The sequence below is a fragment of the Anopheles cruzii genome, chromosome 3 (assembly GCF_943734635.1).
Source record: "Anopheles cruzii chromosome 3, idAnoCruzAS_RS32_06, whole genome shotgun sequence".
NCBI classification, from domain to species: Eukaryota; Metazoa; Arthropoda; class Insecta; order Diptera; family Culicidae; genus Anopheles; species Anopheles cruzii.
In genome coordinates this window covers 69,923,834-69,950,093 of record NC_069145.1, presented here as the reverse complement: position 1 = coordinate 69,950,093, position 26,260 = coordinate 69,923,834, and the positions used below count along the sequence as shown (strand labels likewise).

At 49.7% G+C, this 26,260-nt stretch overlaps 3 protein-coding genes across 3 annotated transcripts; 2 read left to right on the top strand and 1 right to left on the bottom strand.

Moving 5' to 3' along the window:
- The first annotated feature begins 608 nt into the window (after positions 1-608).
- Positions 609-3,649, top strand: LOC128273775 (CD109 antigen-like). The gene is made up of 8 exons (XM_053011814.1): positions 609-705; positions 778-955; positions 1,023-1,391; positions 1,447-2,177; positions 2,240-2,507; positions 2,566-2,781; positions 2,844-2,886; positions 2,961-3,649. Exons 1-8 carry the CDS (start codon positions 632-634, stop codon positions 3,530-3,532), a joined length of 2,451 nt encoding a protein of 816 aa, XP_052867774.1. The 5' UTR covers positions 609-631; the 3' UTR covers positions 3,533-3,649.
- A 775-nt stretch (positions 3,650-4,424) lies between these two features.
- On the top strand, positions 4,425-23,138 carry LOC128270884 (uncharacterized). The gene is made up of 24 exons (XM_053008309.1): positions 4,425-4,495; positions 4,662-4,842; positions 4,945-5,307; positions 5,371-6,083; positions 6,142-6,406; positions 6,489-6,737; positions 6,808-6,850; positions 6,914-7,118; positions 7,183-7,490; positions 7,554-9,166; positions 9,236-9,389; positions 9,478-9,503; positions 10,624-10,754; positions 12,185-12,365; positions 12,441-12,800; positions 12,865-13,586; positions 13,665-13,926; positions 13,998-14,249; positions 14,322-14,364; positions 19,498-19,741; positions 20,408-20,715; positions 20,784-22,393; positions 22,470-22,623; positions 22,704-23,138. The coding sequence occupies exons 1-24, from the start codon at positions 4,425-4,427 to the stop codon at positions 22,937-22,939; spliced, it is 8,694 nt and encodes a 2,897-aa protein (XP_052864269.1). The 3' UTR covers positions 22,940-23,138.
- Positions 23,097-24,675, bottom strand: LOC128273776 (cytochrome b5-like). Its single transcript, XM_053011815.1, has 2 exons — positions 24,256-24,675; positions 23,097-24,054 (listed from the first exon to the last, which is right to left on the bottom strand). The coding sequence occupies exons 1-2, from the start codon at positions 24,523-24,525 to the stop codon at positions 23,869-23,871; spliced, it is 456 nt and encodes a 151-aa protein (XP_052867775.1). The 5' UTR covers positions 24,526-24,675; the 3' UTR covers positions 23,097-23,868.
- Positions 24,676-26,260: the final 1,585 nt, after the last annotated feature.

Below are 26,260 nucleotides of genomic sequence, written 5' to 3'. Positions count from 1 at the left end.
GGTTGCCACTTCAGTTCAGTTTTTTTTTTCGTGTGTTAATAGTGATACCCGATGCTGCGATGGTGGTCAGTTAGAAGTTTGATGACCCATAGGGGCACTTTTGGCGAGGGGCAGCCAAAATAACCGCAATCACCATTCTGGATGCTGGACCATATCGCTCGGAAGAAGTGGAGTGGTCCTCGGCTTTGCTGAACGCGTTCCTCGAATTGAAGGGCGCTTTTCTTCATTCGAAGTGACCTTTGTTTATGTGAGTAAAGCTCATTTTTACAATAATAAGAGAGCCAACACCAAGGATATTTCATTTTTGTGGCATAGTTTTGTGGCACGCTTTTAACTCGGAAGCTACAGATTGTGGTAAAGTTCCAGATCCAGGACATCCCAGAAGGTTGTTGGCATGCAAATTATTATTTGAAATCGTACATTCTCATCGAACTTTTCCGTACACCCCACACGCACCGCGTGATCAATTTGTTGCTGTGTTTGCACTGCGGGACCCGATTGTGAGTAGCTTAATCATCGAGCGAGCGATTTGAGCGCAGGTCGCGATCAGGATGAATCGGTATGGTTTTTTCCAGTTCCCGTTCCTACCTCACAGTGAGCGGATCGAGTTTTGCTGTTTCGCAAGTTTAAAATGAAGTCGCGGTCGGCGCTGCCGCTGCTGTTCATGGTTTGGTTTGGATTCGCCGCTGATTGTACTGGTCAAAGGTGAGCCGCCGAGTAATGTTTTGAAATCGGGAGCCTGGCAGGACGCTCTTACTACATGACGCCGTTCCGCAGCTATGCCGTAATAGCACCGCGCACGCTACGACCACACTCAGCCTACGATGCAGTTGTGGTAAATGTTGCCAATGAAACACAACACTTTCGGTGTGAGCTTGTTGATGGCGAGAACCACGTGGTGCGCTCAACGTCCATTAGTGTACCTTCCAACGGAATGGAGAAGGCCAGTCTCAACGTGAGTCTGCTACACCGGTAGCGACAGACGAGATGTCTGTTAATCAGTGAAACGTTTGCGTTTGTAGATCGGCCAACTGGATCGGCCAGGAAACTATCGGCTCGAGCTTTGGGACGAGGACAAAAATGTGCGCCTCAACGGAACGTCCCTAGAGTATTTTGGGCGCAGTTATACCGTTCTATTTCAGACCGATAAGTCCATCTACAACCCGGGCAACACCATCCGCTTCCGGGTTGTGTTCTTGTCACCGGACCTGCTGCCCGTTGTTACCGGTGTAAATTGCAGCGTTTCTATAACCGGGTTGGACGGCATAGAAATTATACGTTGGAGCCCAGTGACGCTGCAGAGTGGTGTATTTGAGGGATCCTTTGCGCTGCATTCTGATCGCCAATGGCCGTTTGGAATGTGGGTGATAAATGCGCTAATAAACGGTCAAGTACGTGCTTTCGAAAGCACTCGCAAGTAGTTATCACGCTGTCCATTTTCCCCAGGTGCACAAAGAAAAGTTCTACGTCGAGAAGTACTCCGTGCCGCCATTCATTGTCGACCTACAGAGCACACCGAATTCGTACTTCTTCTGTGGGCAGAAGGAAATGGTGCTCAAGTTGACCGCAAGCTACGTCGCGGGTGATCCGCTACAAGGCAATGCCACGGTTGTGGTACGAGCCAACTACAATAACTATCCCAGTCAGACGAAGGAAGTACAACGGAAGCAGTTCGGCTTCACCGGTACTGCCCGTGTGGCGTTTCCCTTGCAACCGGTTGCTCCCGACTGCCAGGAGGAGCGGACCGTATGGTTCGATGTGATGGTTCGTGATAGGGTGACGGGAGTGACCGAAAATGTGACACGAACCTTCACCGTGCACCAAACGCTGTTCACTATGGAGGTTTTGGATGGGGCCGACACCTTCCACCCCGGTCTGGCTATGCAGCTGAAGGTGAGACTTGCCTCGATCGACGGGAAACCACTGAACCGGACGTCGGTCGCCATCGTGTACACGCTTCAGGAGGAGAACCACGAAGCGGAGCCGGTAGTGAGCAGAGTGCGCTACATTACTAATAGCCGGGGGATCGTACGGCTGTTCATCAACACAACACTGGACACGGTGGCCGTGAACGTGGACGGAATTTATCTTAATCACACTTTCTCGTTGGTAGCGGCTGATCCGATGTACGAAAACAGCTCGATCGACTATCTGACTGCGCACACGGATCGGGCATTGTAAGTTACCACCAGGATTAGCTGCTGATCAATGACCCCATCACTGGCATGTCCTATTTCAGCTACATGCCTCAGCAAGAGGTCACCGTTTTTGTTCGCAGCAACTTTATGTTCCAGCGTCTCTTCTATGTGTGCTTCTGCCGTGGGTGGATAGTGTGCCACGACGGTGTGGTCGAGTCTAAAGGGGCGCAAAAACAGCATCGCTTAACATTTCAGGCAACGCCTCTGATGGTACACCATACGAAGGTGCTGATTTTTACGATCCAGCCAGACGGGAGAATTTCTAGCACAGCGGTACGGGTGCACTTTCGGCCATCGTCCCGCAGTGCGGTAGGTTCATGATGTCAATCCTTCCATTACGATGCTCCTTAAACTGTGGTTTTGTCAGCTAAATCTCACAACCAGCGCAACGGGCAGGGATCCACACGAGTATAGGATTAGCGTTAGTGCTCCCGCAGACGCATTCGTTGGGTTGTTGGGAGTAGACGTACGGGCCAAGCTAGTATCGCCGACTGAAAACGATCTAACGCCGAAAAAACTGGAAAAAGCGTTGCAGTCTCCGAAGCCGATTTACGAGGGTTTGTTCCTGTACAACAGTTTCAGGGTAGACCCAAGAATCCTCTACACCCTTTCCCGATGTCATTAACGGAAACACAATCTTTCCAGAGCGTTGGCGCGGAGCTTCTTACGGATGGATATATTCAGGATGGTAAGAGTTTCATTCAGCGACCAATTTCGGAGCTGGGATTTACTTGACGAATCTCTTCATCTTGTTCAATGCAGTTGGATCTGTGCCACATTCATTAGCGCGAAATGACATTAGCCCCACCGAGGAAAGCACAGATGGCTCACATTTTCCCGACACATGGCTCTGGGAATCGTTCAGGACGACGACCAGCCAGAACGTTACCATCGACAAACGGCTTCCGGGCACGATCGGCGCATACTCTTTAACGGCATTTTCCGTGGACCCTACAAACGGGCTGCAGTTTTCGAAGCCCGTGCAGATCCAGTCTACGAAAAGAGTTTTCGCCCAACTACGCGTACCCGCTGCCATGATAGTGGGGGAAAAATCGATCGGCTACTGTTTGGTCCACAATTACGGACCACAAATTACCATCACCGTGGACGTGCGACCGAGGATGCGAAACTTTACCTTTCTGCTTGGCGAGGGAGCCACGGAGAGCCTTCCGGTGGAGCTGCAAATGGATCACGTGGGAATTCTGCAGGTAGAAGTAATCGTGAGAGATACCAGCGGGGACGTGATCGACTCGGTGAAGCAATCGGTAACGGTGCATCCGGTTGAAAATTACCAACAGGCGGTGGATGCTTACCGAGCAGAGTTTAGTAAATAATGGAGTTGAATAAGGAAATTGAATCCGTGAAACAGAATTGATCGTGTGCGAGTCAAAAAATATTGTTGTCTTTATTTTGGAAATAGTTTGTAATCCGATTTGTGTCTCTTTGCACTCTCCGGGAAAAATAAATAAATAAATATATGTCAACTTTGCTTAATTTATTCCATTTGCGGTGATTAACTTTTAAATGATTTGCAAATTTTATATAATTTCAATTTTTCTTTTTCGTTATAATGTGTTCCACATTTAAGTAACTCATCTACGTTCGGGCCAGAACATACGAACGTCATTTTCAAGGTCACGGTTTGTTTACATCGCAACAAACCCTCTGTTTTCGGTTGTTTTAAAGTACACACCAACGAATCGGTTAAAGATTCGTCACTGGTGAACATTGCACCCAAAGATTACACACCGTATTTCCCGATTTGCTAATTAACCAGACCCAAAATTTGCATTGACAAATGCCGGCATCGGATACGATATCCGCCGCCGAATGAGATCCCCGGTCGCTCGTGAGTTACGCCACTCACCATTAGCGAGTAAAGTCAGGTTTATTGGTAAGGTTCGAAGGTTCAAAGATAGATTCAACAATTGATTGGGTTTCTCAAAACAGCCAGAAAAAAATCAAAACATTTCAACTTTTCTTCGAATCGGACGCGTTTTTGTGCGAATTTTACGTGTTTGCGTATTGTGAAAGTGATCTTTTCCGAGCCGGAAATCTTTGGCAGCTTTTTCTGCAAGCAAATTGCGTTGTAGGGCGATAAAACAGCGGGTTAAATCGTTCACGAAGTTCGAGTAGTAAAAGTGACGTCATATTTAAAATTATTGTTATTACGCGTTATTATTATTGTTATTAAAATTATTGGCGTATTACGACAAATAGATCAGCATGGATGTGATGGGTAATTTTGTACCAGTGGCGGTGTCTTTTGGTGCTGAGCTGGACGATCACAAGGGCGGGTAAGTGGGGGGTTTATGACCGGACACGTAGCTATTTCAACGGATGAGTCATGCTTCAAATGCCGGTTGAACCGTTCGTGTTTATTTTGCCTAAAAGCATTTCAGTCAATCAATTGTATTTTTCGGCGAAAGCTAAAAGTAGTCTTTTTCCATTTACCATCTGCAGACACTATTCGATCGTCGGGGCTAAAATTATAAGACCCAACTCCGAGTATCGGGTGGTGGTCACGACGTTCGATGTAATCGAAACGGTCCAGTTTCGTGTATCGATAGCTGCACAGGATAACATTTTGGCCACCGAGAACCTCACGCTGAGTAACAATGAGTCACGTGTGATAAGCTTATCGGTGAGTAATGAATGATTAACGAATTACGAACGACTAAGTGTGCAGTTTACAGACTTTTTAAAAAACCTGAAAAATACTTTAACCTATATGGTTGTTTTTTAGATTGGCAACATTCCCGTCAAAAGGTACGAGCTGGTGGCAGAGGGATTGTCTGGCATTGTGTTCAAGAAGAAAGTGGACTTGCAGTACGATAACAAGTTCTGCTCTGTGCTGATTCAAACTGATAAATCGGTGTACAAACCGGGAGATACCGTCCGTTACCGGGTGTTGCTTCTCGACCGCAACATGAAGCCCTCCTTGAACGAAAGCAGCATGATGATTTACATTACCGATGGCCAAAGCAATCGGATCAAACAGTGGACCAACGTAGACCTAGGGGACGCTGGAGTTTTTGAAGGCGAACTACCACTTTCCACCGAACCCGTACTTGGCACGTGGAATATTAATGTCGAAGTGCTGGGAGTGGTAAGTCCAACAATGTTTTATGGTTTTATACGTTCCACTCACTTATGCTTGGCCTCGTTTCAGAAACAATTGAAACCATTTGATGTGGACGAGTACGTTCTACCGACGTTCGAGGTTACGGTAAAATCTTCTGGCTACACAACCGTAGAGGACGAATCTCTGCTGGTGACGGTCAATGCAAAGTACACCTACGGTAAACCGGTGGCCGGAGAGCTGACCGTCACTGTAAAGGCACAACAGCAGCATCATCTTTTTGGGGACCGTACTCCAGCAAACCTTTGCCAGAAAGTGGTACAGACCGATGGCAAGTCGGTGGTAGAGTTTCATCTCAGGGATGAATTGAAATTGGAGACAATGCACATTCGAGACTTTCTGGTGGAAGCAGAGGTACGCGAACTGTTGACCGGGCGGACTCTGCGTGGCTCGACCGACGTAAAAATTCACGAAGATCGCTATACGGTTACCATGGTGGAAGAAAAGAAATACGTTCCGGGACTGCCTTATCATGCTTGGCTTAAGGTGTCGAATCTCGATGGTAGCCCGGTGCAGGAGTCGTCCATCATTGTGTTGGTAAGAAACGGTTCGAAAGTGCAACTCAAAAACTACTCCTTGGACGCGAGTGGTTCGATTAGTCTGGACCTGAACTTGGACAGAATGAATTTTAATTACCTACGCATTGAGGCACTGTACTGCGGCAAGTCGTACGAGTTGCAGGGCATTCAAAAGCCGTTCGAAGATAAGGAGGCTCATTTGAGAGTAGGCGCCAAGGACAAGGAGTAAGTAGCCGCGTACCGTTACCTTGCAGCATTACACTATGTTCGTTCTTTTTCATAGGCCGTCTGCCGGGAAAGAAATGGAGCTAGAAGTTTGCTGCACAAAGCCCCTGAAATACGTTGCGTATGCTGTCTTGTCCCGTGGATCCCTACTCCATGGAGGCGTGGTGCATGCCTTGGACAGCCAGAAGACTGCCAAGATTAATCTACCATCCATGTGCGCGATGGTACCCCGAACGAAAGTGGTAGTTCACTACGTGAGCAACGCCGGGAGCGTTATCAGTGACAATGCGACTGTAGAGTTTCGTAATGTTTTCGAAAACCACGTTAGTATCTAACATTGAATGGCACTAGCAGAGGCCAGTGATAACCATACTGTGGATGTTTCTTTTGCCATTGCTCTTACAGATACAAGTCGGTCTCTCCCATGAAACCGTCAAACCCGGGGACGCGATCGACATCAGTGTGAAGGCGAAGGAAGATTCGTTCGTCGGTTTACTTGCCGTTGACCAAAGCGTGCTCTTGCTTAAGTCGGGCAACGATATTACCAAGCAGTGTTTCACCAAGGAATTGGAAGCGTACGACACGTCCTCCTCGGAATCCTCGGACCGTCCATACCGGCGTTATTATGATAGACAGAGTTTTCCGGACTTTGAGGTATGGAATAGGAACACCGATCGGCTGCTGGGTAAATTGATTTATAAGGAGTTTCCTCTTCTACTCGTAGGATGTTGGTGCCGTCTTCATATCGAATCCTCTAGTTCCTAAAGGTACTGTTCTATTAGTGTAAAGTTCTGTATATCATTTTGATTACCTATTTTAATACGACACAGCATCACCAAACGCAATGGCGTGTGGCCAACTGTTTGGATGCGCTGCGCCAGCAGGTATGGCTTTCGGCGCTCCTCCAATGATGCAAATGCGCAAGATGGCATGCGATATGCAGATGGAATCGGCACACATAGCATTACCGGAAAAGGAGCCCACAATCAGATCAAACTTTCCCGAAACATGGATCTGGGAGAGCGTACAGAAATGGTACGAAACAAACATTTGCCAGAGCCAGAGCATCATTACGAAAACTATCCGTGCCGTCTTTCAGCAAGGGTGAGGGTGAACTGATCAGGAAGATCGTTCCGGACACCGTGACCTCGTGGATCATTTCCGGGTTTTCGCTCAGCAAAGCCTATGGTCTCGGTTTAATGGAGGCGCCTGTAAAGATGAGCGTGTTTCTGCCGTTTTTCATTTCGATCGATCTTCCGTACTCGGTCAAACACGGCGAAACCGTTCGCATTCCCGTGGTCGTGTTCAACTATCTGAACGAGGATCAAACGGCGGATGTCATTTTCTTCAACAAGGATCAAGAATTTGAGTTCGTGCCGGACGATTCGGAGTCGCGCATACACGAAGGTTTGTACGATCCTTTAAGTTTTGCCACAGGGGTTTTGGAATATTCTTGATCATCTCTTGCAGAACATCATCGTCGCATGCAGGTGGCGTTGCCAAAGGATGGTGGCAAAACGCTATCGTTCACGGTCAAACCGAAGAAGGTGGGACACATTACGCTGAAGATCACGGCTACGTGCGCCCTCGCGGGTGACGGCATCGAAAGGGAGCTACTAGTCGAACCGGAAGGAGTGCCCCAGTACATCAACAAGGCCCGCCTGATCGATCTCCGGTCGGAAAGCAGCGTGGCGCAAACGTTCGACATCGATATTCCGAACAACGCCGTGCCGAACTCCACCAAAGTGGAAGTGTCCGTGATCGGTGACGTGCTGGGATCGTCGATCGAGAACTTGGACTCACTGATTCGCATGCCGTTCGGCTGTGGAGAGCAAAACATGCTGAACTTTGTGCCGTGCATCGTCGTGTTGGATTACCTGATCGCGTGCAGGCGGCTGACGTCGGAGCTGGAGGGAAAGGCAAAGAAGTGCATGGAAGTCGGCTACCAGCGGGAACTGACGTACAAACACGCGGATGGATCGTTCAGTGCCTTTGGTCAGTCCGATGAGCGCGGTAGCACCTGGTTGACGGCGTTCGTGGCCAAATCGTTTCTGCAGGCGGCCAAGTATATCGGCGTTGAAATGCCGATCGTAGAGAGTGCACTGGAGTGGCTCAGCAAGGTACAGACGGCTGACGGAGCTTTCCCCGAGGTCGGAACCATCTGCCACAAGGACATGCAGGGTGGTGCCGCCGGCGGATTGGCCCTGACGGCCTATACCGTCCTGGCATTCCTCGAGAACCGTCAGCTAGCGGCGAAATACGCATCCACCGTGGACAAAGCTTTCACGTACATTGGGCAACAAGTTGAAAAAGAGTGTGACGTCTACTCGTACGCTCTCGTGGCTTATGCCCTGCAGCTTGCTGATCACAAGCTAAAGGACGGCGTCATGCAGAAACTCGAAAGTTGTGCGACCGCCGAAGGGGATATGAAGTGGTGGAGCAAGCCAGTCCCGAAACAGGACTCGAATAAGGTGCTAGAGTGCTGCTGGAATCGTCCCTGTTCGGTGAACGTCGAGATGAGCGCCTATGCACTGTTGGCGTCGCTGGTAACGTCCTCCGGGTTGGAGGGTTTGCCCATCATGAAGTGGTTGATTTCGCAGCGCAACGACAAGGGTGGATTCCAGTCGACCCAGGACACCGTGGTTGGGCTCGAGGCCCTGGCCAAAATGGCTGCCAAGGTTTCCTCGTCAGAGTCCAACGTGACGGTCACGGTGAAGGCAGCCGACGATGTAGAGCGAAGCCTTACCGTGAACCAGGAGAATGCGCTAGTGCTGCAGAAGCACCAGCTTCCGGAAACGGTCAGTTCGGTTGCGATGACGGCCAACGGAACGGGATGTGCTCTCTTCCAGCTGTCGTACAAGTACAACATTAAGGATGTCGACAGCAGTCCGCGTTTCACGTTGGTGCCATCGGCTCGAAAGGGAAAACTGGAAAGCTGCATCGATCTATCAGTGCGGACCAGCTTTGTACCGACCGCAGACCAACCGGTGTCCAATATGGCCGTCATGGAGGTGGACATGCCGAGTGGATTCGTCGTGGAGAAGGATTCGTTAAAAACCCTTAAGGAAGGCACAGTGGTTAAGGTCGGTAGTAACCAGACATCGGCCGGGCATTTATGAATTGAATTCCTAATGCGCTCTTTGTCATTACAGAAAATCGAAACCAAGCGCGGCGATACAACGGTGGTGCTGTATTTCGACAACATAGGGGTTACTTGTGTCGAGGTCGCACTGGCCGCTTTCCGTAAACACGAGGTGACTAACGCGAAGCCTGCCAACGTTATTATCTACGATTATTACGACAACAGTGAGTAGTGGTGATTGGAAAACGCTAGAGCTTGTAACGAGCCGTTTGTGAGGTGTACTAATTTTAAACTCTGTTTTACAACTTCCAGCTCGCTGCGCCAGATCATTCTACGAAGTTGCCGCATGATTAATACAAAGCCACAAAGAAATACATTGTGATCACAGCACAACAGAGAAGATGCCTTTCGATGATTGTTCAATCGTCAATTGATTTAATACCTATTTTATGTTTGAAGAAATAAAGCAAAAGTAAAAGTATGCCTATACGTTGTGGTAGTTGCGGTTCTTTTATTTCCGGGAAACCCCATCAACATAGCATGTCAAAATGAAATTGTTAAATGGCCAAATCGAACAATTCTATTAAATTTCGTCCGAAAAAAACAAAAATTGCAACGCGCGAACAATGGGTCGCTGGTGTAGTTGTTGGGTTTTTCCGCTGGCCTATCCCGATCTTAGCCGCTGGAATCCCCTCGCATCTGTTTACGCTTACCGTCCATCGCGGTAGTAGAAAAGGGAAGAAGCAGAACTCGCAGTATCAGCCGTCGTTTGGACCATCAGAGGTCGCCTCGGGTCCAAGTGTTTTGATTTGGTCATGTTTCGAAGAAACAGAGCTAAACTGTTCCGGCTGCCGGCTTTTTCGTGGTGTTGGTGACGCTACAACATGTTTTTCTGCCACTATTACCGAGTCGCGAGATGCGGTTGGTGGCAGGATATTGTTATCGTTTAATATTGCCACCACCGGGTTTATGACGAATAAAAAAAAGTTCATTGTTGCCAATTGTGCAATTAGCATGCAAGCCAACACACAGACACATTGGAGCGATCGCGCATCATGATGCAACGAACACAAACGACGATGGCGCCGGGACCGGTTCCGATCGTGCATAACCATAACACAAACCCGACGACGAATACGCGATCGGTCGCCGATCGATCGTACCCGAGACCTTCCTATAAAGCATAGCTTTCGTGCCGGTCGTCGGTTCAGTTCGTGTTCCGGCTTCAACCCGCTCGCAGAGTTTCGGTCAGTTAAATCTGTGCGGTGCAACAATAGCTTCCCCGTGTGTGTGTGTTTGTCACTTACCACCCACCGCATAAGAGGCTAGTGATCTCATCTGTGTAGTGTGGTGACCAAGGAGCAATTGTTGATTACGTACCCAGTGCCGAGAAAGGGGTCGGTAAAAGCGGGCATCCTCGAGGTGTTTGTGATACTGATTGTTGTTCTATTGCTCCAGTGTTCGACCGGCAGCGGAAGTTCGGTCGCCAAGATGCGACTCCGAACGACCCCGACGAGGGTCCTGCGACCATCGTTGTTGTTCCTTGCGCTGGTTTGCTTCATAACCGGTTCACAGGCCACCGCTACAGGGTTAGTACCACCTCGGACTCTTCTCCGACTCTCGCAAAAACAACTCCACGGTTCCGCCAACGGTAGCTCGGCACGGCGACGCCGATGACGAAAGCTTCGTGTACACGGCGGAAAGTGGTCAGACCACTTTTGGACGCTCGCGGCGCCGATCTTCCGTTTTTGGTCAAGAAGGTCCAACACAACAAACCTCGGCACACACCAGTGCGCCGCGGATACGGTGTCCGGAGTCAGTGACGCAGTATATTGCGTCGGCGGACGCATTGAGTCAGGGCTTTAGGGTGACAAATTTCATCGTCTCTGGCTCTCCGCGGAACGATGATTCAAACGAGTTTAAGATGCGGTACGCGTTTGCGTGGGGATCAATCATGGTTCTTTGTCCCGTGTTTACCTTGCGCACTGCGACAGGGTCCCAGCCTACGTGCGTCAAATTTCTGGTCATCCGGCGAGGATCATTTCACAGCACCAAACCGGGAGTTCCGGCAACGGGTAAAATCGCTCCGAATTCCGATTCCCCACCTCGGTGCACCGAGAGCACGGTGGGTGCATCATCGCAACCAAGCCCACCGTATGACCTTGACTGATCGCTGCGCTCGAACATTCTGAAGGGCGCATTGTTGCGTAACACACCCGGGAATACGACGCCGAAGGTCGCTGTCGCCGTTTGGTGGACGAGGGCCAATGTTTATGCTCATTTAGTATATTAAGATCGCGCTCGTCACGGTCCGGTTCACTTCCGTGCACACTGGGGGCAATGAGCGACCGTTCCGTTAACAGATGGGCGGCTTCTATCAGATTCTTAGCGTTCAGATGTTCCATTTCACATAGCTAGTCTAAAGAGAGCAGAATTGGAGGAAGACGCATTGTCGCTTTGCATGTCAAAGCCTTCGTGGCTTGTAAAATGCTTGCGGATTGTAGCTGTTCCGGGTTACAATGCGCGCCCAACGTCACACTGCGTAATTGCAAAGCGGCCGGTGTGTTAATTCACTTGATCGTTTCGGAACAGTAATCTATGGCGGATGGGCTGTTCGGCGAAAAAGTACATTAACTACGGCTACAGTCAGCGCTCAGGTGAATCAGAATCAAAATTTTATAGCCGTGCGCGATGCATCATCATTTTAGGTTGGAATTTTCCCAACATACAGCCTGCCTTATCACCCGCGCGCTGTGCTGATCTTTCGCGATCGTTATCATTTTTTACATCCCGCTGATTATTAAGGTTATTACACACTGAGGTTATTAAAAATTACACACTGAGTTAGGATGCGCGAGATGTGATTTTTATTACTTCCGTGCCGTAGGAAGCGTGGAATATCTACGGCGCGGCACGTTCCGTGGTCATACGGAACACGTACTGAATAACGTGTCCCGTAGCACCACATTAACAATTTGTGGTAAACATTATTGTTCACTATCAATGTCTTTGGTTGCAGCCATTACACGGTCGTTGGAGCGAAGCTGCTGCGGCCAAACTCGGAGTACCACGTTTCGGTGACCAACCAGGACGTGGCGGAGCCGGTCCGCTTCAGTATCGCCATCACTACCGAAGATAGCCTTATCGAGAAGCAAGAAATAACCTTAAACAGGGGCGAAACTCGCCTGGTACCGTTCGCTGTAAGTAGCGCGGCGTTAGAGCTTAGGGAGGAGAGTTGCGTAACGTAATCTAACAGCCCAATAACCACCCGCCAGATCGGTGATATCGCCGAGGGATCGTATAAGCTGGTGGCGGAGGGGTTATCGGGACTAACCTTCAAAAACGAAACGAGCCTGGAGTTCCAGCCCAAAGGTTTCTCGGTGTTCGTGCAAACGGACAAATCAATCTACAAACCGGGCGATACGGTGCGGTTCCGTGTGCTGGTGCTGGACCCCAACACGAAGCCCCTGGCGAAAGCGGACCGCGTCGTGGTCTACATCGAGGACGGCAAGGGTAATCGCATCAAGCACTGGAAGGATGGCATGCTAATCAAGGGAGTGTTCGAATCAGAGCTGACCCTCTCCACGGCGCCGGTTCTTGGTGCCTGGACCATCTACGTCGATGCCTTGGGAAAGGTAACTTGCGGTAGCCGGCCTCGGAGTTGAGAAAGCCCGAAACTTATTCTTCCTTCGCTCGCAGATACACCGTAAAGTGTTCGAGGTGGACGAGTACGTGCTGCCCAAGTTCGAGGTGACGATCGAATCACCCGGCATAACGACGTTCAAGGATGGCAAGGTGAAGGCGATCGTCCGGTCGAAATACACGTATGGGAAGCCGGTGAAGGGCGAGGCCACCATATCGGTGCGACCCGAGTTTGGCTTCCACTATGTGCAACCGTTCGAGAAGGATGTGATCACGCGCAAGGTGATCCCGATCGATGGCAAGGGATCGGCCGAGTTCGATCTGCGCCAGGAGCTGCGGTTGGAGGGTGACTACACCCGGAACGTCATCATCGATGCCGTCGTCGAGGAGGAGCTTACGGGGCGAAAGCAGAACGCCACCACCAAGGTGACCGTGCACGATCGTCGGTACAAGTTGGAGGTGGTCAAATCGGATGACAACTTCAAGCCGGGTCTGCCGTACACGGCGTGGCTGAAGGTATCGTTCCAGGACGGTAGTCCGGTGCAGGACACAGCCAACCAGGTCGAGGTGGAACAAACCACATACGAATCAACGCCGATAAAGCGAAACTATACGCTTAATGCGAACGGAATGGCCAAGCTGGTGGTCGACACCGATGTCAACGGAACCTACATTAACCTGAGGGCCACCTATCTTGGCCACGACTTTTACTTGAGCGGCATTTCGAAAGCGGACTCTGAGGTGGATTCATACATTCGGGCCAGGGTTCTAACGGAATTGTAAGTTGACATGGACGAGCCGTTCACAGGGTGACTAGTGTGCTAATCTGTGCTTTTCCTCGGTCCTCTTCGATACAGGCCGACGGTTGGTAAGGATGTGGTCGTAGAGGTGGCCGCTACTGCACCGATGAAGTTTTTCACCTACCAATTGCTGGGACGGGGTGATGTACTTCTCAGCAACACGGTGGCGGTGCCGGAAACCACACTGCATACGTTCAAGTTTCCTGCCATCTTCGCGATGGTACCGCGCGCCAAGCTGGTCGTTTACTATATTGCCCCCAACGGTGACATGGTGAGCGACAGCAAGGTGATCCAGTTCGACAGTGAGCTTCAGAACTTTGTAAGTACGGATCAGTACGTTTTTTGTATCGGGGGCGATACTGAAGCAGCGATCGACTTCACCCCTTGCAGATGAAGGTGACACTTTCGAAGGAGCAAACGAAACCCGGCCAGGACGTGGAGATCACTGTCAGCACGAACCCCGACTCGTACGTGGGGCTGCTGGGAGTTGACCAGAGTGTGCTGCTGCTGAAGAGTGGAAACGATATTACGAAGGAGGACGTGTTTAGCGAGCTCGAGAAGTACGAGGAACGCTCGTACGGTTACTACCGCCGCAAGAGGAGTTTCTCGTGGCGCCCTTACGGTGAACATCGAGATTTTTCGGTAAGAAAATTGTAGGCTTGTCGGAAGGTTAAAAGAATGTTTTGTAACAAGTACCGAACTTTTGCCTTCCAGAGCGTCGGTGCATTTGTCTTATCAAACGCCAACGATCCCCCACGTAAGTATACCAGTCGGCATAAAACACCATATTCCTGAGCAATTGGTTGCTTTCAGTTTGTGAGGAGAGTGTAACAGACGCTCCAATCCAATTTTGAACAGTCTTTCAAAGACTCAATCTCTTAGAGTTGTCTAAACGGTACTCCTGCTCTTTGCGAAGTATCAAAGCAAAAGACACAAGAGCCATGTACCATGTCGTTTAGAGACGAACAAGTTAGCCCCCAATAGGGAGCATTTGAAAGGTGGTAGCTATAAGCTTTCCCCTTGCGTACCGCTTAAAGAGAGGTATCTCTTGATCTCTCGATACTTTATTGAGAACACCAAAGAAGGCTGTAACTTACAGTGGGACCACAAATCCGTCTTCCGCAATAGTACTGGAAACCGGCGTAAAATCAAGTGAAACGGCCATTACTGACCTTTTCCAATCCGATGAAGGTCCTTTCGCAGTTTCCTGGACTACCCAGAGCGCAAACCTCTTCCTCACGATCACTTCGACGATTTCTCCATTCACTACCACTACGGGAGCCATGGCATCACCGATGATGCCGCAAGCTGCGTCGGTGCCACGCGTACGAAAATCTTTCCCAGAGTCGTGGCTCTGGGCAGTAGACCAGAATGGGTCGGTATCGCTTTACATTCAATTACTGCTCCTGCACAACAATCTACCCGTACGCTTCCCGTTGGTGTCCCTGCAGTTGATGTAGAAACTGCCGCAAGTTATCAATATGCCGCTATGCTCTATGCAGGCCAGTATCCTAGTTCGGTTATCTTTTTGCTTATCCCTATTGAATCGCTAGAAACTGATAGCCAGAAGAAGATAGACCCTTGATCGTTTTTTTCCATCGTTTCCGACAGCTAACTATCCCGTTGAAGATCGATTATTTGGGGGCATAATGAAGGTTCTCGCGGATGTCGAAGAACTCGAATTGTTAAGTGCTCCTGGATCTGCAGACTCTGCCACGGCTGTGGAGCCATCAGCGTTGCCGATGGTCCGAAAATCGTTCCCAGAGTCGTGGCTCTGGACAGTAGACCAGGATGGGTCGGTATCGCCTTGCAATCAATTACTTCTCCTGCACAACAATCTACCCATACGCTTCCCGTTGGTGTCCCTGCAGTTGATGTAGAAACTGCCGCAAGTTATCAACATGCCGCTATGCTCTATGCACGCCAGTATCCTAGTTCAGTTATCTTTTTGCCTATCCCTATTGAATCGCTAGAAACTGATAGCCAGAAGAAGATAGACCTTTGATCGTTTTTTCCCATCGTTTCCGACAGCTAACTATGAATATCCCGTTGAAGATCGATTATTTGGGGGCATAATAGACATTCGCGCGGAAGCCGAAGAACTCGAATTGTTAAGTGCTCCTGCATCTGCAGACTCTGCCACGGCTGTGGAGCCATCAGCGTTGCCGATGGTACGAAAATCGTTCCCAGAGTCTTGGATCTGGGATACGCTGGTAAATGTGAGGTTGGTTCTTCTGTGTGCGTAGCAGCTTGCTGCTTAGTGGAGTGGCTTAGTTACCCATTCGCTGGTATATACTAGTACTTGAATTCGGCGCTCATTCTGGGACGGTACTACTGTACTGGTAAACATTTTTGTGGTGTCTTTAGTTTGAGCATCCTGTGATGGCGTTTTTTTAGTACACTAGTTGGCTTACTATACATCAACACAAACACACACTGTCTCTATCTGTCTTTCTCTCATGGTGATTGAGTACCATACCTGAGCCTCATCATGATCGCGCGGTACCTCATTTACTCTAGGGCGAGGTGAAAAACCAAATAACCAACATTCATAAATGAACTGAGAAGATTGGCTTCCTGCTGCCGTCGGAATCGTCAGAATGACGATTAGTAATCGGTCCGTTGTGGTTTTCCACCGTAACTTATTTGTTTTGTTACTATAATTTGGGACACGTAAATAGCTTCGTTCTTCCCAGAGTTTGCAGTACCGCAAGCCGTTGCGTTCGCTGCTCCTCCCGCGGTGGGAAGCGGTGCGGGTGCCAGTGCTACAGCCCCCGCTGTCCGGAAAGAGTTTCCGGAAGCGTGGATTTGGTACAGCGCCGGTACCGAGGACGGGTTCGTACTGTTTTTAGCTGCTCTAACTTATCTCCTTTTTTGTTGTTTTGTTTGGTCCCTGGTGTATGGTCTATCGGTAGAGTTGCGTATTCTCTATGTAGAGTTAATTTGTGTCTTATCGTATACATTTACAACACACAGTGCCACTTTACAGTGTTCAGTTTTACACCTGTGTTCGCTCATTATTACTTTGTTAAAACAAGCTTGACGTTGCCTAAATGGACTTCCAAAGCGCCTCGTTATATTTTATCTGCGTTTTAAGGACAGAAGCTTCTTCACCAGAAACCTTCAAAAAAAAAAACGTCCCACGGAAGGGTTGAGAAAAGAATTTTAGGGATTTGGGGATGAATAGCTCTCTCGATTTCTTTATTATGCGTGCCACTAACTGCATTTTCATTCCCAGAAGCGACCAGTATTTTGAAGACTCGCAAGGGACAGCACACGGTGCTGTACGCCCATAAGCCGATGCTGGCGAGTATAGCTCTCAACGACGTAGTCGATGCCAGTCCGGCAGCCAATGATCCGGTGACACGAAAATCGTTTCCGGAAACCTGGCTCTGGGACACATTTTCTGCTCCAGGGTGCGTGAGGCACAGGTTTTTTTTGTAAAGTTTTGCCAACTGTATGCGGTGGGATGCTAGTGTAGCTTTTGCACAACTTTTTACAGTCACCCTTATCTTTATTTCCCGATTTCCTAAGTAAGCTTTAGTTAGACATCGTATCACTAACCATCCCGACTTTCCTTCCTGAATGCGAATCTCAACCAGACACCAGACTGGGAAAGGAATTTACTTTGGCGACTGTTGCAATGCTCAGTCTTGTTGCAGGCATAGATATGATGCGGCCAACGTTGTATTAATCCTTCATCATTTTTTCCGTAAGATCACTATCAGCACGAAATATACTATTTGAAAGCGGCTGCCGGATGGGGTGGTGTATCTGCGGTGCTCCGTAAAGGGGGGGCATCTGCTGTCCGCAAAGAGTTTCCCGAGACGTGGCTATGGCAAACGATCGCTCCCAAGAGGTGGGCTTTCTTTTTTTTTGCTATTGTGGGGCTTACTTTTATGTTGTCCTACTCCTCCTTCTTATGTGTGTGAGCATGGCGTTACGAGTCGTTACTAACAAGCGCACAAAAAGGGTCCACTTGTTGCTTGTTGTTGCCACTTGTACTATCTTCCTGGTGTGCCTGAAAACGGCCCAGGTCTAATGGAGCCACTAGAAACACCCTGCCGACCAATTGGAACGATGTACTCGAATTACATGATTATGCTGCAGTGCACGGTCGTCGATGCTTTCATCATTTTTTGTCGTTTATCACGAAAGGTCGCTACTATCACGAAGTATACTACATGCAAGCGGTCCCCATGGCAAATTTTCAAATCGATAAGATGGTTGCAGTCAATGGTCTACCTGGAGCAACTGCCGCACACGGGGCTAGCCTACCGCTACCGGTAGCACCCGCTGTCCGTAAAGAGTTTCCCGAAACGTGGCTGTGGCAAACGATCGCTCCCAAAAGGTGGGATTTTACCCCTTCCTTTCTATTGTGGCGCGTTTCTGTGTCATCCATCAAAGTCCAAGTCCAACTCATCGGGTTATGTGGCGTTACACGCAGTTACTAACAAGCGCATAAAAATTTCCCGTGTTTCTGCACCGGAGGGGAAGATTGAATGATGGCCCATTTGCAATCTCCGATCACAAAATCAATTTTCGCCTTCGCCTAAAATCCATTTTAAATTCGGTTTTTGTTTGTGTTCCGAAGGTCGGTACCTTTCATTTCATAAACTAGGCGGCCCGGTCCGGAGATTGGGGGCAGCTTTCCCGGTAAGTCTGAAGAAAGCCGCCGTACGTCCCTCTAGTGTGTACAGTGTCCCGATGGCACCAATAGCATTACCGCCGCCCGTAATGATTCGAAAAGAGTTTCCCGAAACGTGGCTATGGCAAACGATCGCCCCCCAAAGGTGACACTCTCTTTCTCTCACGAGAGAGATAGTACTGCACACTACCTTATCTATGTTATCTGTTTTCTGTTCCAAGCTCATGTGTGATGTAACGAAAGCATGCTAATCTGATTGAAGTCCGTTTGATCGAAAACACTTATAGGAAGATAAATTAGAGACTAAACAGATTTTGTTTTTGTTAAACTGCAAAGTCTGGGCTAAGCTCTCTAGTTCTGTTTAAAAAACCTTTCCATCCCATTGGCACTCGCTTTTGAGCGTTTCAGTTCATTAGGTATCAGTTAGGCATCTGCAGGGCACTAACCTCCATAGTAACACCACCGTATCGTCGGCTTCATAGGAGGGTTACTATTATACAAATGTATTGTTACTGAATGACCAGAAACGCGACGTGCCGTTTGAAGGGTTTTTCCTGTGTCTTGGAGTTGGCAAACGATGGCTTCCGTTAGGTGGGATATACTAGAGTTTGTGCCAAGTTTGCCCGTTCGTTGTGTTGTTGTTAGTAATTTGCCGGTGTTTAAATTTACAAGTTTTTTTTATTCATTTCCATTGTTTGTGCTCGTTCCGGTGTGTTTTACTGTGAAAATGTCTTCTTATCATTGTTAGTGGGTCGACCGTATCCGATTGCTGTGTTCGCGTCATTCGACGCTGAAGGCCCCGGAATAGAACATGTGGTCAGAAAAACGACCACAATGCGTGTGGCAGCGCTTGGTGTTCGTAAAGATTTTCCAGAGAGCTGGATTTGGGAAAGTCTTGATAGCAGCGAAGGGTTTGTATTGGACGGTCACCGGCCGGCCGTCTTCTGCCACTCTGCACACTTCCTACACCTTGCGTGCGTTCCATCGGTGGGCTTGGTCTCTGTTCTTTCTTTCGCCTTCATGTACCAGGGATGCCAGGAACGTAGGTCTAGGTGCTTGTCCACGATCAGGGAGATCGGATCGGAGATGATAGCGATGAATTGCGCAGGAAAATCAGAATGTTCAGAGCACTGAGGGCATAGCTTCGAATACCCTCGAGGTATTTTCAGTACATTTTCTCCTCCACAAATCCGGATTACAACCATTGACCGTTCACCACCGTATCCCACGTTTCGCCCCCAGCGAATAATACGTTGCTAGAGCCACCGATTTATAAGTTCCATCGCGCCCCGAATGGGACCGTGCTGTACACCTCCATCGAAAAGCCCCGTGCGCTGCAGAAGCATGTGCTGGTAACGAACACGCGGCCACCGTTGGCTGGCCCGTTCGCGTTCAGCCGACTGCCGCGGCCACACCGTGACATCCCGCGCCTTTTCCTGTCGCAGGAAATTCAAAACACGTGGCTATTTGATAATACCTACTCCGGGTAAATATCCGTCCAATCCGTTTGGTGTGTTTGCTTGGCGCGGAACCAACAACTTATATTCAATAATCAAATAACGCCACCGCGCTGTGTGCAAATTGCTAAACCTAAAACCCCAACCAACCCGACTACCCAGTGGCAATGTTTAACACGCGCAGTGAGTTCCGATTGCTGCCGGAAATCGGAGTGAAATTTGCGCAAACTTTTGGCAGGTAGAGACCGGAGCCGGATAAAAGCAGCGCGAACACCGCGAAAAAGAGCGGACTAATTGGACGACGGTTTTGACCGCACTGATTCACTGTGGCCCCCAAGTAACCTCCCACTCGCTAGAGCTGGTTGCTCTGGCGTTGTTCACCCTACATATGGCAAGAGTGCATTAATACGTCGCTTTTGTGGACGCTTGGCGGTCACTTTCAAAGGTCTTCATTCTGGTGTCAGGTAACCCACATCAACGTTCATTCCATTCCAGTTCCACTAACGATAATTGACTAACAACCCACGATCCGGTCCATGCACGTACTAGTTTGGATTTCTTCTTCGCTACATTTACCTTCCCCTGGGTGGTGTGCTAATAACACTGGGTCTCCCAAGCGCTTCTCTTGTAATGTTTGTCCCACACCCCGGAGATAGACGGGCCGTTACTGACGTTACTCTATTCGAAACACACAGCTTCAGCGGTGAAAAAACACTCCAAAAGAAAGTGCCCGACACTATCACCTCGTGGATCATCACGGGCTTCTCGGTGAACCCGATTTACGGGCTCGGGCTGACGCAGAAGCCACGCAAACTGAACGTTTTTCTGCCCTTCTTCGTATCCACCAACTTGCCGTACTCGGTCAAGCGCGGCGAGGTGGTGGCCATTCCGATCGTGGTCTTCAACTACCTTGATGAGGACCTGACGGCCGACGTGGTGCTGGAAAACAGCGAGCAGGAGTTTGAGTTTGCCGACGTCGAGAATGAAGTCGTCGAACCGTCCAGTAAGTCCAGCGACATTTTATTCATTTAGGTCATCCTCATGTTTTAATCATGATTCCTCTCCCGACAGAGCTGGAGCTGTTCCGTCAAAAGCGGCTAGCGATCCCTTCCAACACTGGCATGTCGGTGTCGTTTATGGTGAAGCCGAAAAAGCTGGGTCACATCACGATCAAGGTGAAGGCAACATCGACGGTCGCAGGAGATGCCGTTGAGCGCCAGCTGCTGGTCGAACCGGAAGGTCTGCCGCAGTACATCAACAAGGCCGCCTTTGTCGATCTGCGGGCCACAAAGGAGGCAACGAAGAACTTCACGGTAGAGATTCCGAAGAATGCCGTCCCAGACTCGACGCGCATCGAAATAGCCGTCATCGGGGATGTGCTCGGTTCGACGATCCAGAATCTTGACTCGCTGATCCGTATGCCGTACGGGTGCGGCGAGCAGAACATGCTTAACTTTGTGCCGAATATCGTGGTTCTAGACTACCTGACGGCAACCAACAAGCTGACGGCTAGCGTTGAGGCCAAGGCAAAGAAGTTCATGGAGGCCGGGTACCAGCGGGAATTGAGCTACAAGCACAAGGATGGTTCGTTCAGTGCGTTCGGCGAAAGCGACAAGAGTGGCAGCACCTGGCTGACGGCTTTCGTGGCTCGATCGTTCAAGCAGGCGGCCAAGCACATCACGGTCGACGAAGCGGTGATCGACAAATCGCTCGAATGGCTGAGTGACCACCAGGCCCCGAACGGTAGCTTCCCGGAGGTGGGTGTCGTATCGCACAAGGATATGCAGGGAGGCTCGGGCGGCGGCGTAGCATTGACGGCGTACACCCTGATTGCGTTCCTCGAGAACATCAATCTGGTGGACAAGTACAAGAACACCATCAACAAAGCGATCGATTACGTCTACCGCAATACGGAGTCGCTGGACGATACGTACGCCCTGGCGTTGGCTGCCTACGCCCTACAGCTGGCCGACCACTCGTCAAAGGGTTATATTCTTTCCAAACTGGACACCAAGGCCACCACCGACAGTGACTCGAAATGGTGGCACAAACCTGTGCCAGAGTCGGACACGAAGAATCCCTGGAACAGCCGACCGAACTCGGTGAATGTCGAGATGTCGGCGTACGGAATGCTGGCCTTCATCGAGGCCGGGCTCGATACGGACGCCCTGCCCGTCATGAAGTGGTTGATCGGGCAGCGGAACGATAAGGGTGGATTCCAGTCGACCCAGGACACGGTCGTGGGACTGCAGGCTCTCGCCAAGATGGCGGCCAAGATTTCGTCAGCCAACAATGACGTCGCGATCGTGGCGAAGATCAACGAGAACCAGGAAAAGAGGATGAATGTGAACGCGGACAATGGTATGATTTTGCAGAAGCTCGAGCTACCGTCGGCAACCCGCCACATCGAGCTGAAGGCCACCGGTACCGGGTTTGCCATCGTGCAGCTGGCGTATAAGTACAACATGAATGTGACGGGCGAGTGGCCCCGGTTCGTGCTGGATCCGCAGGTGAACGCCAACTCGAACCCGGACCATCTGCACCTCTCGGTGTGCACCAGCTTCGTACCATCGGCCGGCCAGAACGTGTCCAACATGGCGGTGATGGAGGTTGGCTTTCCCAGTGGCTTCACGGCGGACTCCGACACGTTACCCTCGCTAGAGAACATGCCCTTCATCAAGGTGAGTGATACCACGGGTACAATCTGTCTTTACGGGTGATGGCAACTTTGTTTACTGCGTACCTCCCCCCCAACAGAAAGTGGAAACCAAAGATGGGGACACGACGGTGGTGCTGTACTTTGACAGCCTGGATCAGCGCGAACTTTGCCCCACGATCTCCGCCTTCCGGACACACAAAGTCGCCAAGCAGAAGCCGGCTCCGGTCGTAATCTACGATTACTACGATAACTGTACGATCGGTTTACCAGCCCGACCCTTCGCCCAAATACCCCTAACTCATTGCTCTGGTCTCTTTCTTCACCTCCCGCAGCTCGTATCGCTCGCCAGTTCTACGAAGGGCCGAAGGCTTCGCTGTGCGACATTTGCGAAAAGGAAGACTGCGGTGATGCCTGCTCGATCCGATCGCAGAAACAACGCTCGCCGGCAGATGCGGCCGCCCTCAACAACACGATGGGCCACGAGTGGCACAAGAGTGCGGCCTCTTCGTTGCCTGCTAGCGTCGTAACGTTCCTGTTGGCCGCGGTGATCGTGGGTCTGGTGCAGTAACCGGGGAAAAAGGCCAACCCGGTTACACAGACATGGCGCTGCAGTACGTGGCGTCGAAAGTTACCACCTGTGAATGGAGTGGTTTGGCATAAGACATAAGATGGAGCCCGGAAGAGGGTATGGATCGTGAAATAAACTACACCTAACAACGAATGGGAACAATACAATAAATGTTCGAATAAATAAAAAAATACACAAATTAAAACCAAATGTGTCTTGGTCACGAGTCTTCTATGGAACTGTGTAGAAGGAATTGCTCAAAGCAATTGCGGGATTCCAACGTCCCTCTGTGGATTTGGCGACGTTGGAATGCTGGTTTCTTAGCTACCTCCAAAAATTAACTATACCCTTATCACAAGCCTAGCACAGGAAACGGTTAATCAGGCAGACTCTTCTTCTTGATTAACTGCGTTAGCTGCTCCAACACGGTGCTTATTGTGGCCAAGTGCTAGTGTACCGCGCTCGTAGCTGACCTATGATGATACCGCAATTGCTGGAAATTGTGGTAGTGGGAGATAATTTGTGAAATATTGATTTTTATTGGACAGGACCACTAAACCCGAGCATTAACCGTGTGCGTTAGGTATGGGGAACGTGGAAGTGTCGTTATCGCGGCACCGTCACTGTCCGTGTGTGGTAAATATACTTTTGGAGGGCACCTTACGATTACGTTTAGACTGCAAATGGGCGTTTCACGGATCGCCTGCGTTACAATACTGTGTCATCTATGCTTAAATTAAAGCTCTCGTACCATCGTGCTCGATAATGTGTAATAAATAGAGTGATGGGTGAGGGTGTGCGGAGGGTCACAACTTCTCCCGCACGTAGACATGGTTCTTGGTGGTTGGTTGGTTATTGGTAGTGACCAGTAGGTGCACCGTACGTTGATAGCTGAGCCGAAACACAAGGCAAGGCTGCCATGTAATGCTTCAATCAGGAAGGTTGGCCAGCGTTAGTTTTCCGGGGTAGCGATAGATCCGCTCGTCAGGTGGAAGCTCGCCGATTTCGTACAGCTTCAGGGATTTCAGTGCCATCTTGGAGTGACCGGCATTAAGGAAGGCGATGGTTGCGTCGCGCCCCGCATTCTCCACAAGCACGTCATGTCCACCAGGATGCTGAAGGATTAGGGAATAAAAATCAGGATTTCAGTTTTGAGGAACAGGGGGCACCACTATTCTTGAATATTTTTTGGATGTTTGTACAGTCATGAAAAAGAGGACTGTTTCGCGCTTATACCAAGTTTCCCTATTACTTTATTGCTGAAGGTCTAAAGGGACTCGTTCACCTGCTCACAACACCACAGGACACACACTTACCATACTGAGAAACGTCGTGATATCGTAAACTCGATCGAAGCAAACTATCCAGCAGTCTTCGTACGAGTCGTGATAAGCGACCTCGCGCAGGGTTATCTGCTTTCGCGGTCTCTGCAGGTGGTCGATGCTGTTGCCATCGGGAACAGTAGTTTTGCTGAGGTGCAGCGCGGTTATGGCGAGCTGCAGAATGGTGGTCGTTCCAGGGCCAGTCCCGTGCACCACTTCGTGGCCCTCGATCGGGCTGTGCACTTGTGCGTCAACCGTAGACATTGGTAGCCAAATATCACTGGACCAACACAAAAAAAACAACAATTCACAATCGGTAAGCGGACTCTAGTCCGGGACATGTAAATACACACAAACACGTGTAACGGTAAAACGAGGCGCACACGAAACGGCAGGACCAACCGCCGCGGTACGGATTCCGGACTCGACTAAACGTTGCCGTGCGGTTGCACTGCGATTTATAAAACACGATTATGGGGTGTGCCCGCCGCCGGCGAACCTGTGCCCGGTTCTACGGCGTCATCGTTCCTCGTGCATTGCTGCTACGTCAGCGCATCGTCGTGGCCGGCCACTTTACTAATCGATCTCAGAAGATCACGGAATAACATCGTCTGGCAAAACACTATCCGCAGCAATCGCAGTGTCTGGGCCAGGTTTGTTTGTTTAGGCCCTTTGTGTCTAGTGGCCAATGTTATTGAAGTCCTTTGGTTTTTTGGTAATTATTACTTACTCTGTTGCTTCCTGTTACTCCAACAAAACTGAAAAACTACTAAAGGACCTACTTTGTCATTCGAGGCTTAGAAAAGATTAGAACACAGTAACCGTCGCCTAATCACTTAGTTCTATTCGATCGTTTCTTCAAGCTGCTACTATATAGCTGATAGATCGAGCTCTTGGGAAGTTTTTCGGAACCCTGCCTTATCACTGGTTGCGATTGTGGGCCTCCGAAATTCGTTGGCTGAGCGTTCGCCAAATTTAGCGTCTTGATAGGTCGGTCCCGCCTCTTGAAGGGGCTTGTGTCGAAGAATGAGACCGCAACAAAAAAACATATCAGATGCTCACGATGACTGATGGAATTGGGGTGGCAGGTCAAATAGGACCAATGACCGTCGCTGGCTTTTGGGGGACTATCCTGATTATGCAACATATGGGATCCGTTTTGGTGGTTGGGAGTTTTCAACCTGATTACTACTGTTTTTTGGGCTGGTTTCTAAAAATAAACGCCCGGAAGAGTAAAATTCGCAGTTACTGGCGCTTATCAGTTGCGCGCGCGCGATGTTAGCGTATTTTACCGTCGCATGCCAAATTTGACCTAATTCTTGATCGTTGCTTTTGTAGGGCTATAGCATATCCCACAGATGTTAAGGTCAACAAACCCAGCCATTACGCTAATGATGCGCCATTGGATGTCCGTGCTTGTCCACAGACGGATATCGTCGGTGAAGGATCGATAGACAGTTGTAAGTTTTCGCAGACACCGCGTGGTACGGCTCAATCGAAATACGCAAGCCCCGATGTGTACGGTTTATGTAAGCCTGACGGCCTTTCCCACTAAAATAAGGCTCGGCTGCCACGCGGTTAATGCGGTGGTACTGGTAATATGAGCCAAATCCGTCTCCTGGAACCGACCGCAACACTCGTACGGTAATTTCACGGCCCAGTCTGGAGATTTTCGTCGGAACTCGTGTTTCAGCGGCTCAAAACTACTGCTGCACTTCGAGCTGGTTTTAGACCAGACACCAGAAACATAAGTATGGATTCATGCACTGAAACCACATAGCGACAAGCACCTAGAAGCGATTTGTCGCCGGTACAGGCAAGCACATCAAAACGGCCGCACCGACCTCGTTTAGACGTGAATCTGTAGAGCAAAGAAGAACGCAAACAAATGACCACATTCCGAAATGTTTTAAGAAACGGTTTTATTCATAAAACTGCAGCACGACGTGCCTTTGAAAACCTTTGATTAGCTTATCGTTTCGTTAATTGTCGATTTGTC

Coding starts and splice junctions, on each gene's coding strand:
- LOC128273775 (XM_053011814.1), top strand. CDS start 632: ATGAAGTCGCGGTCGGCGCTGCCGCTGCTGTTCATGGTTTGGTTTGGA. Junction 706..777: donor GCTGATTGTACTGGTCAAAG/GTGAGCCGCCGA, acceptor GCCGTTCCGCAG/CTATGCCGTAATAGCACCGC. Junction 2,178..2,239: donor GCGCACACGGATCGGGCATT/GTAAGTTACCAC, acceptor GTCCTATTTCAG/CTACATGCCTCAGCAAGAGG.
- LOC128270884 (XM_053008309.1), top strand. CDS start 4,425: ATGGATGTGATGGGTAATTTTGTACCAGTGGCGGTGTCTTTTGGTGCT. Junction 14,365..19,497: donor AAACGCCAACGATCCCCCAC/GTAAGTATACCA, acceptor TTTCGCCCCCAG/CGAATAATACGTTGCTAGAG. Junction 20,716..20,783: donor TGAAGTCGTCGAACCGTCCA/GTAAGTCCAGCG, acceptor CTCTCCCGACAG/AGCTGGAGCTGTTCCGTCAA.
- LOC128273776 (XM_053011815.1), bottom strand. CDS start 24,525: ATGTCTACGGTTGACGCACAAGTGCACAGCCCGATCGAGGGCCACGAA. Junction 24,055..24,255: donor TCACGACGTTTCTCAGTATG/GTAAGTGTGTGT, acceptor CTAATCCTTCAG/CATCCTGGTGGACATGACGT.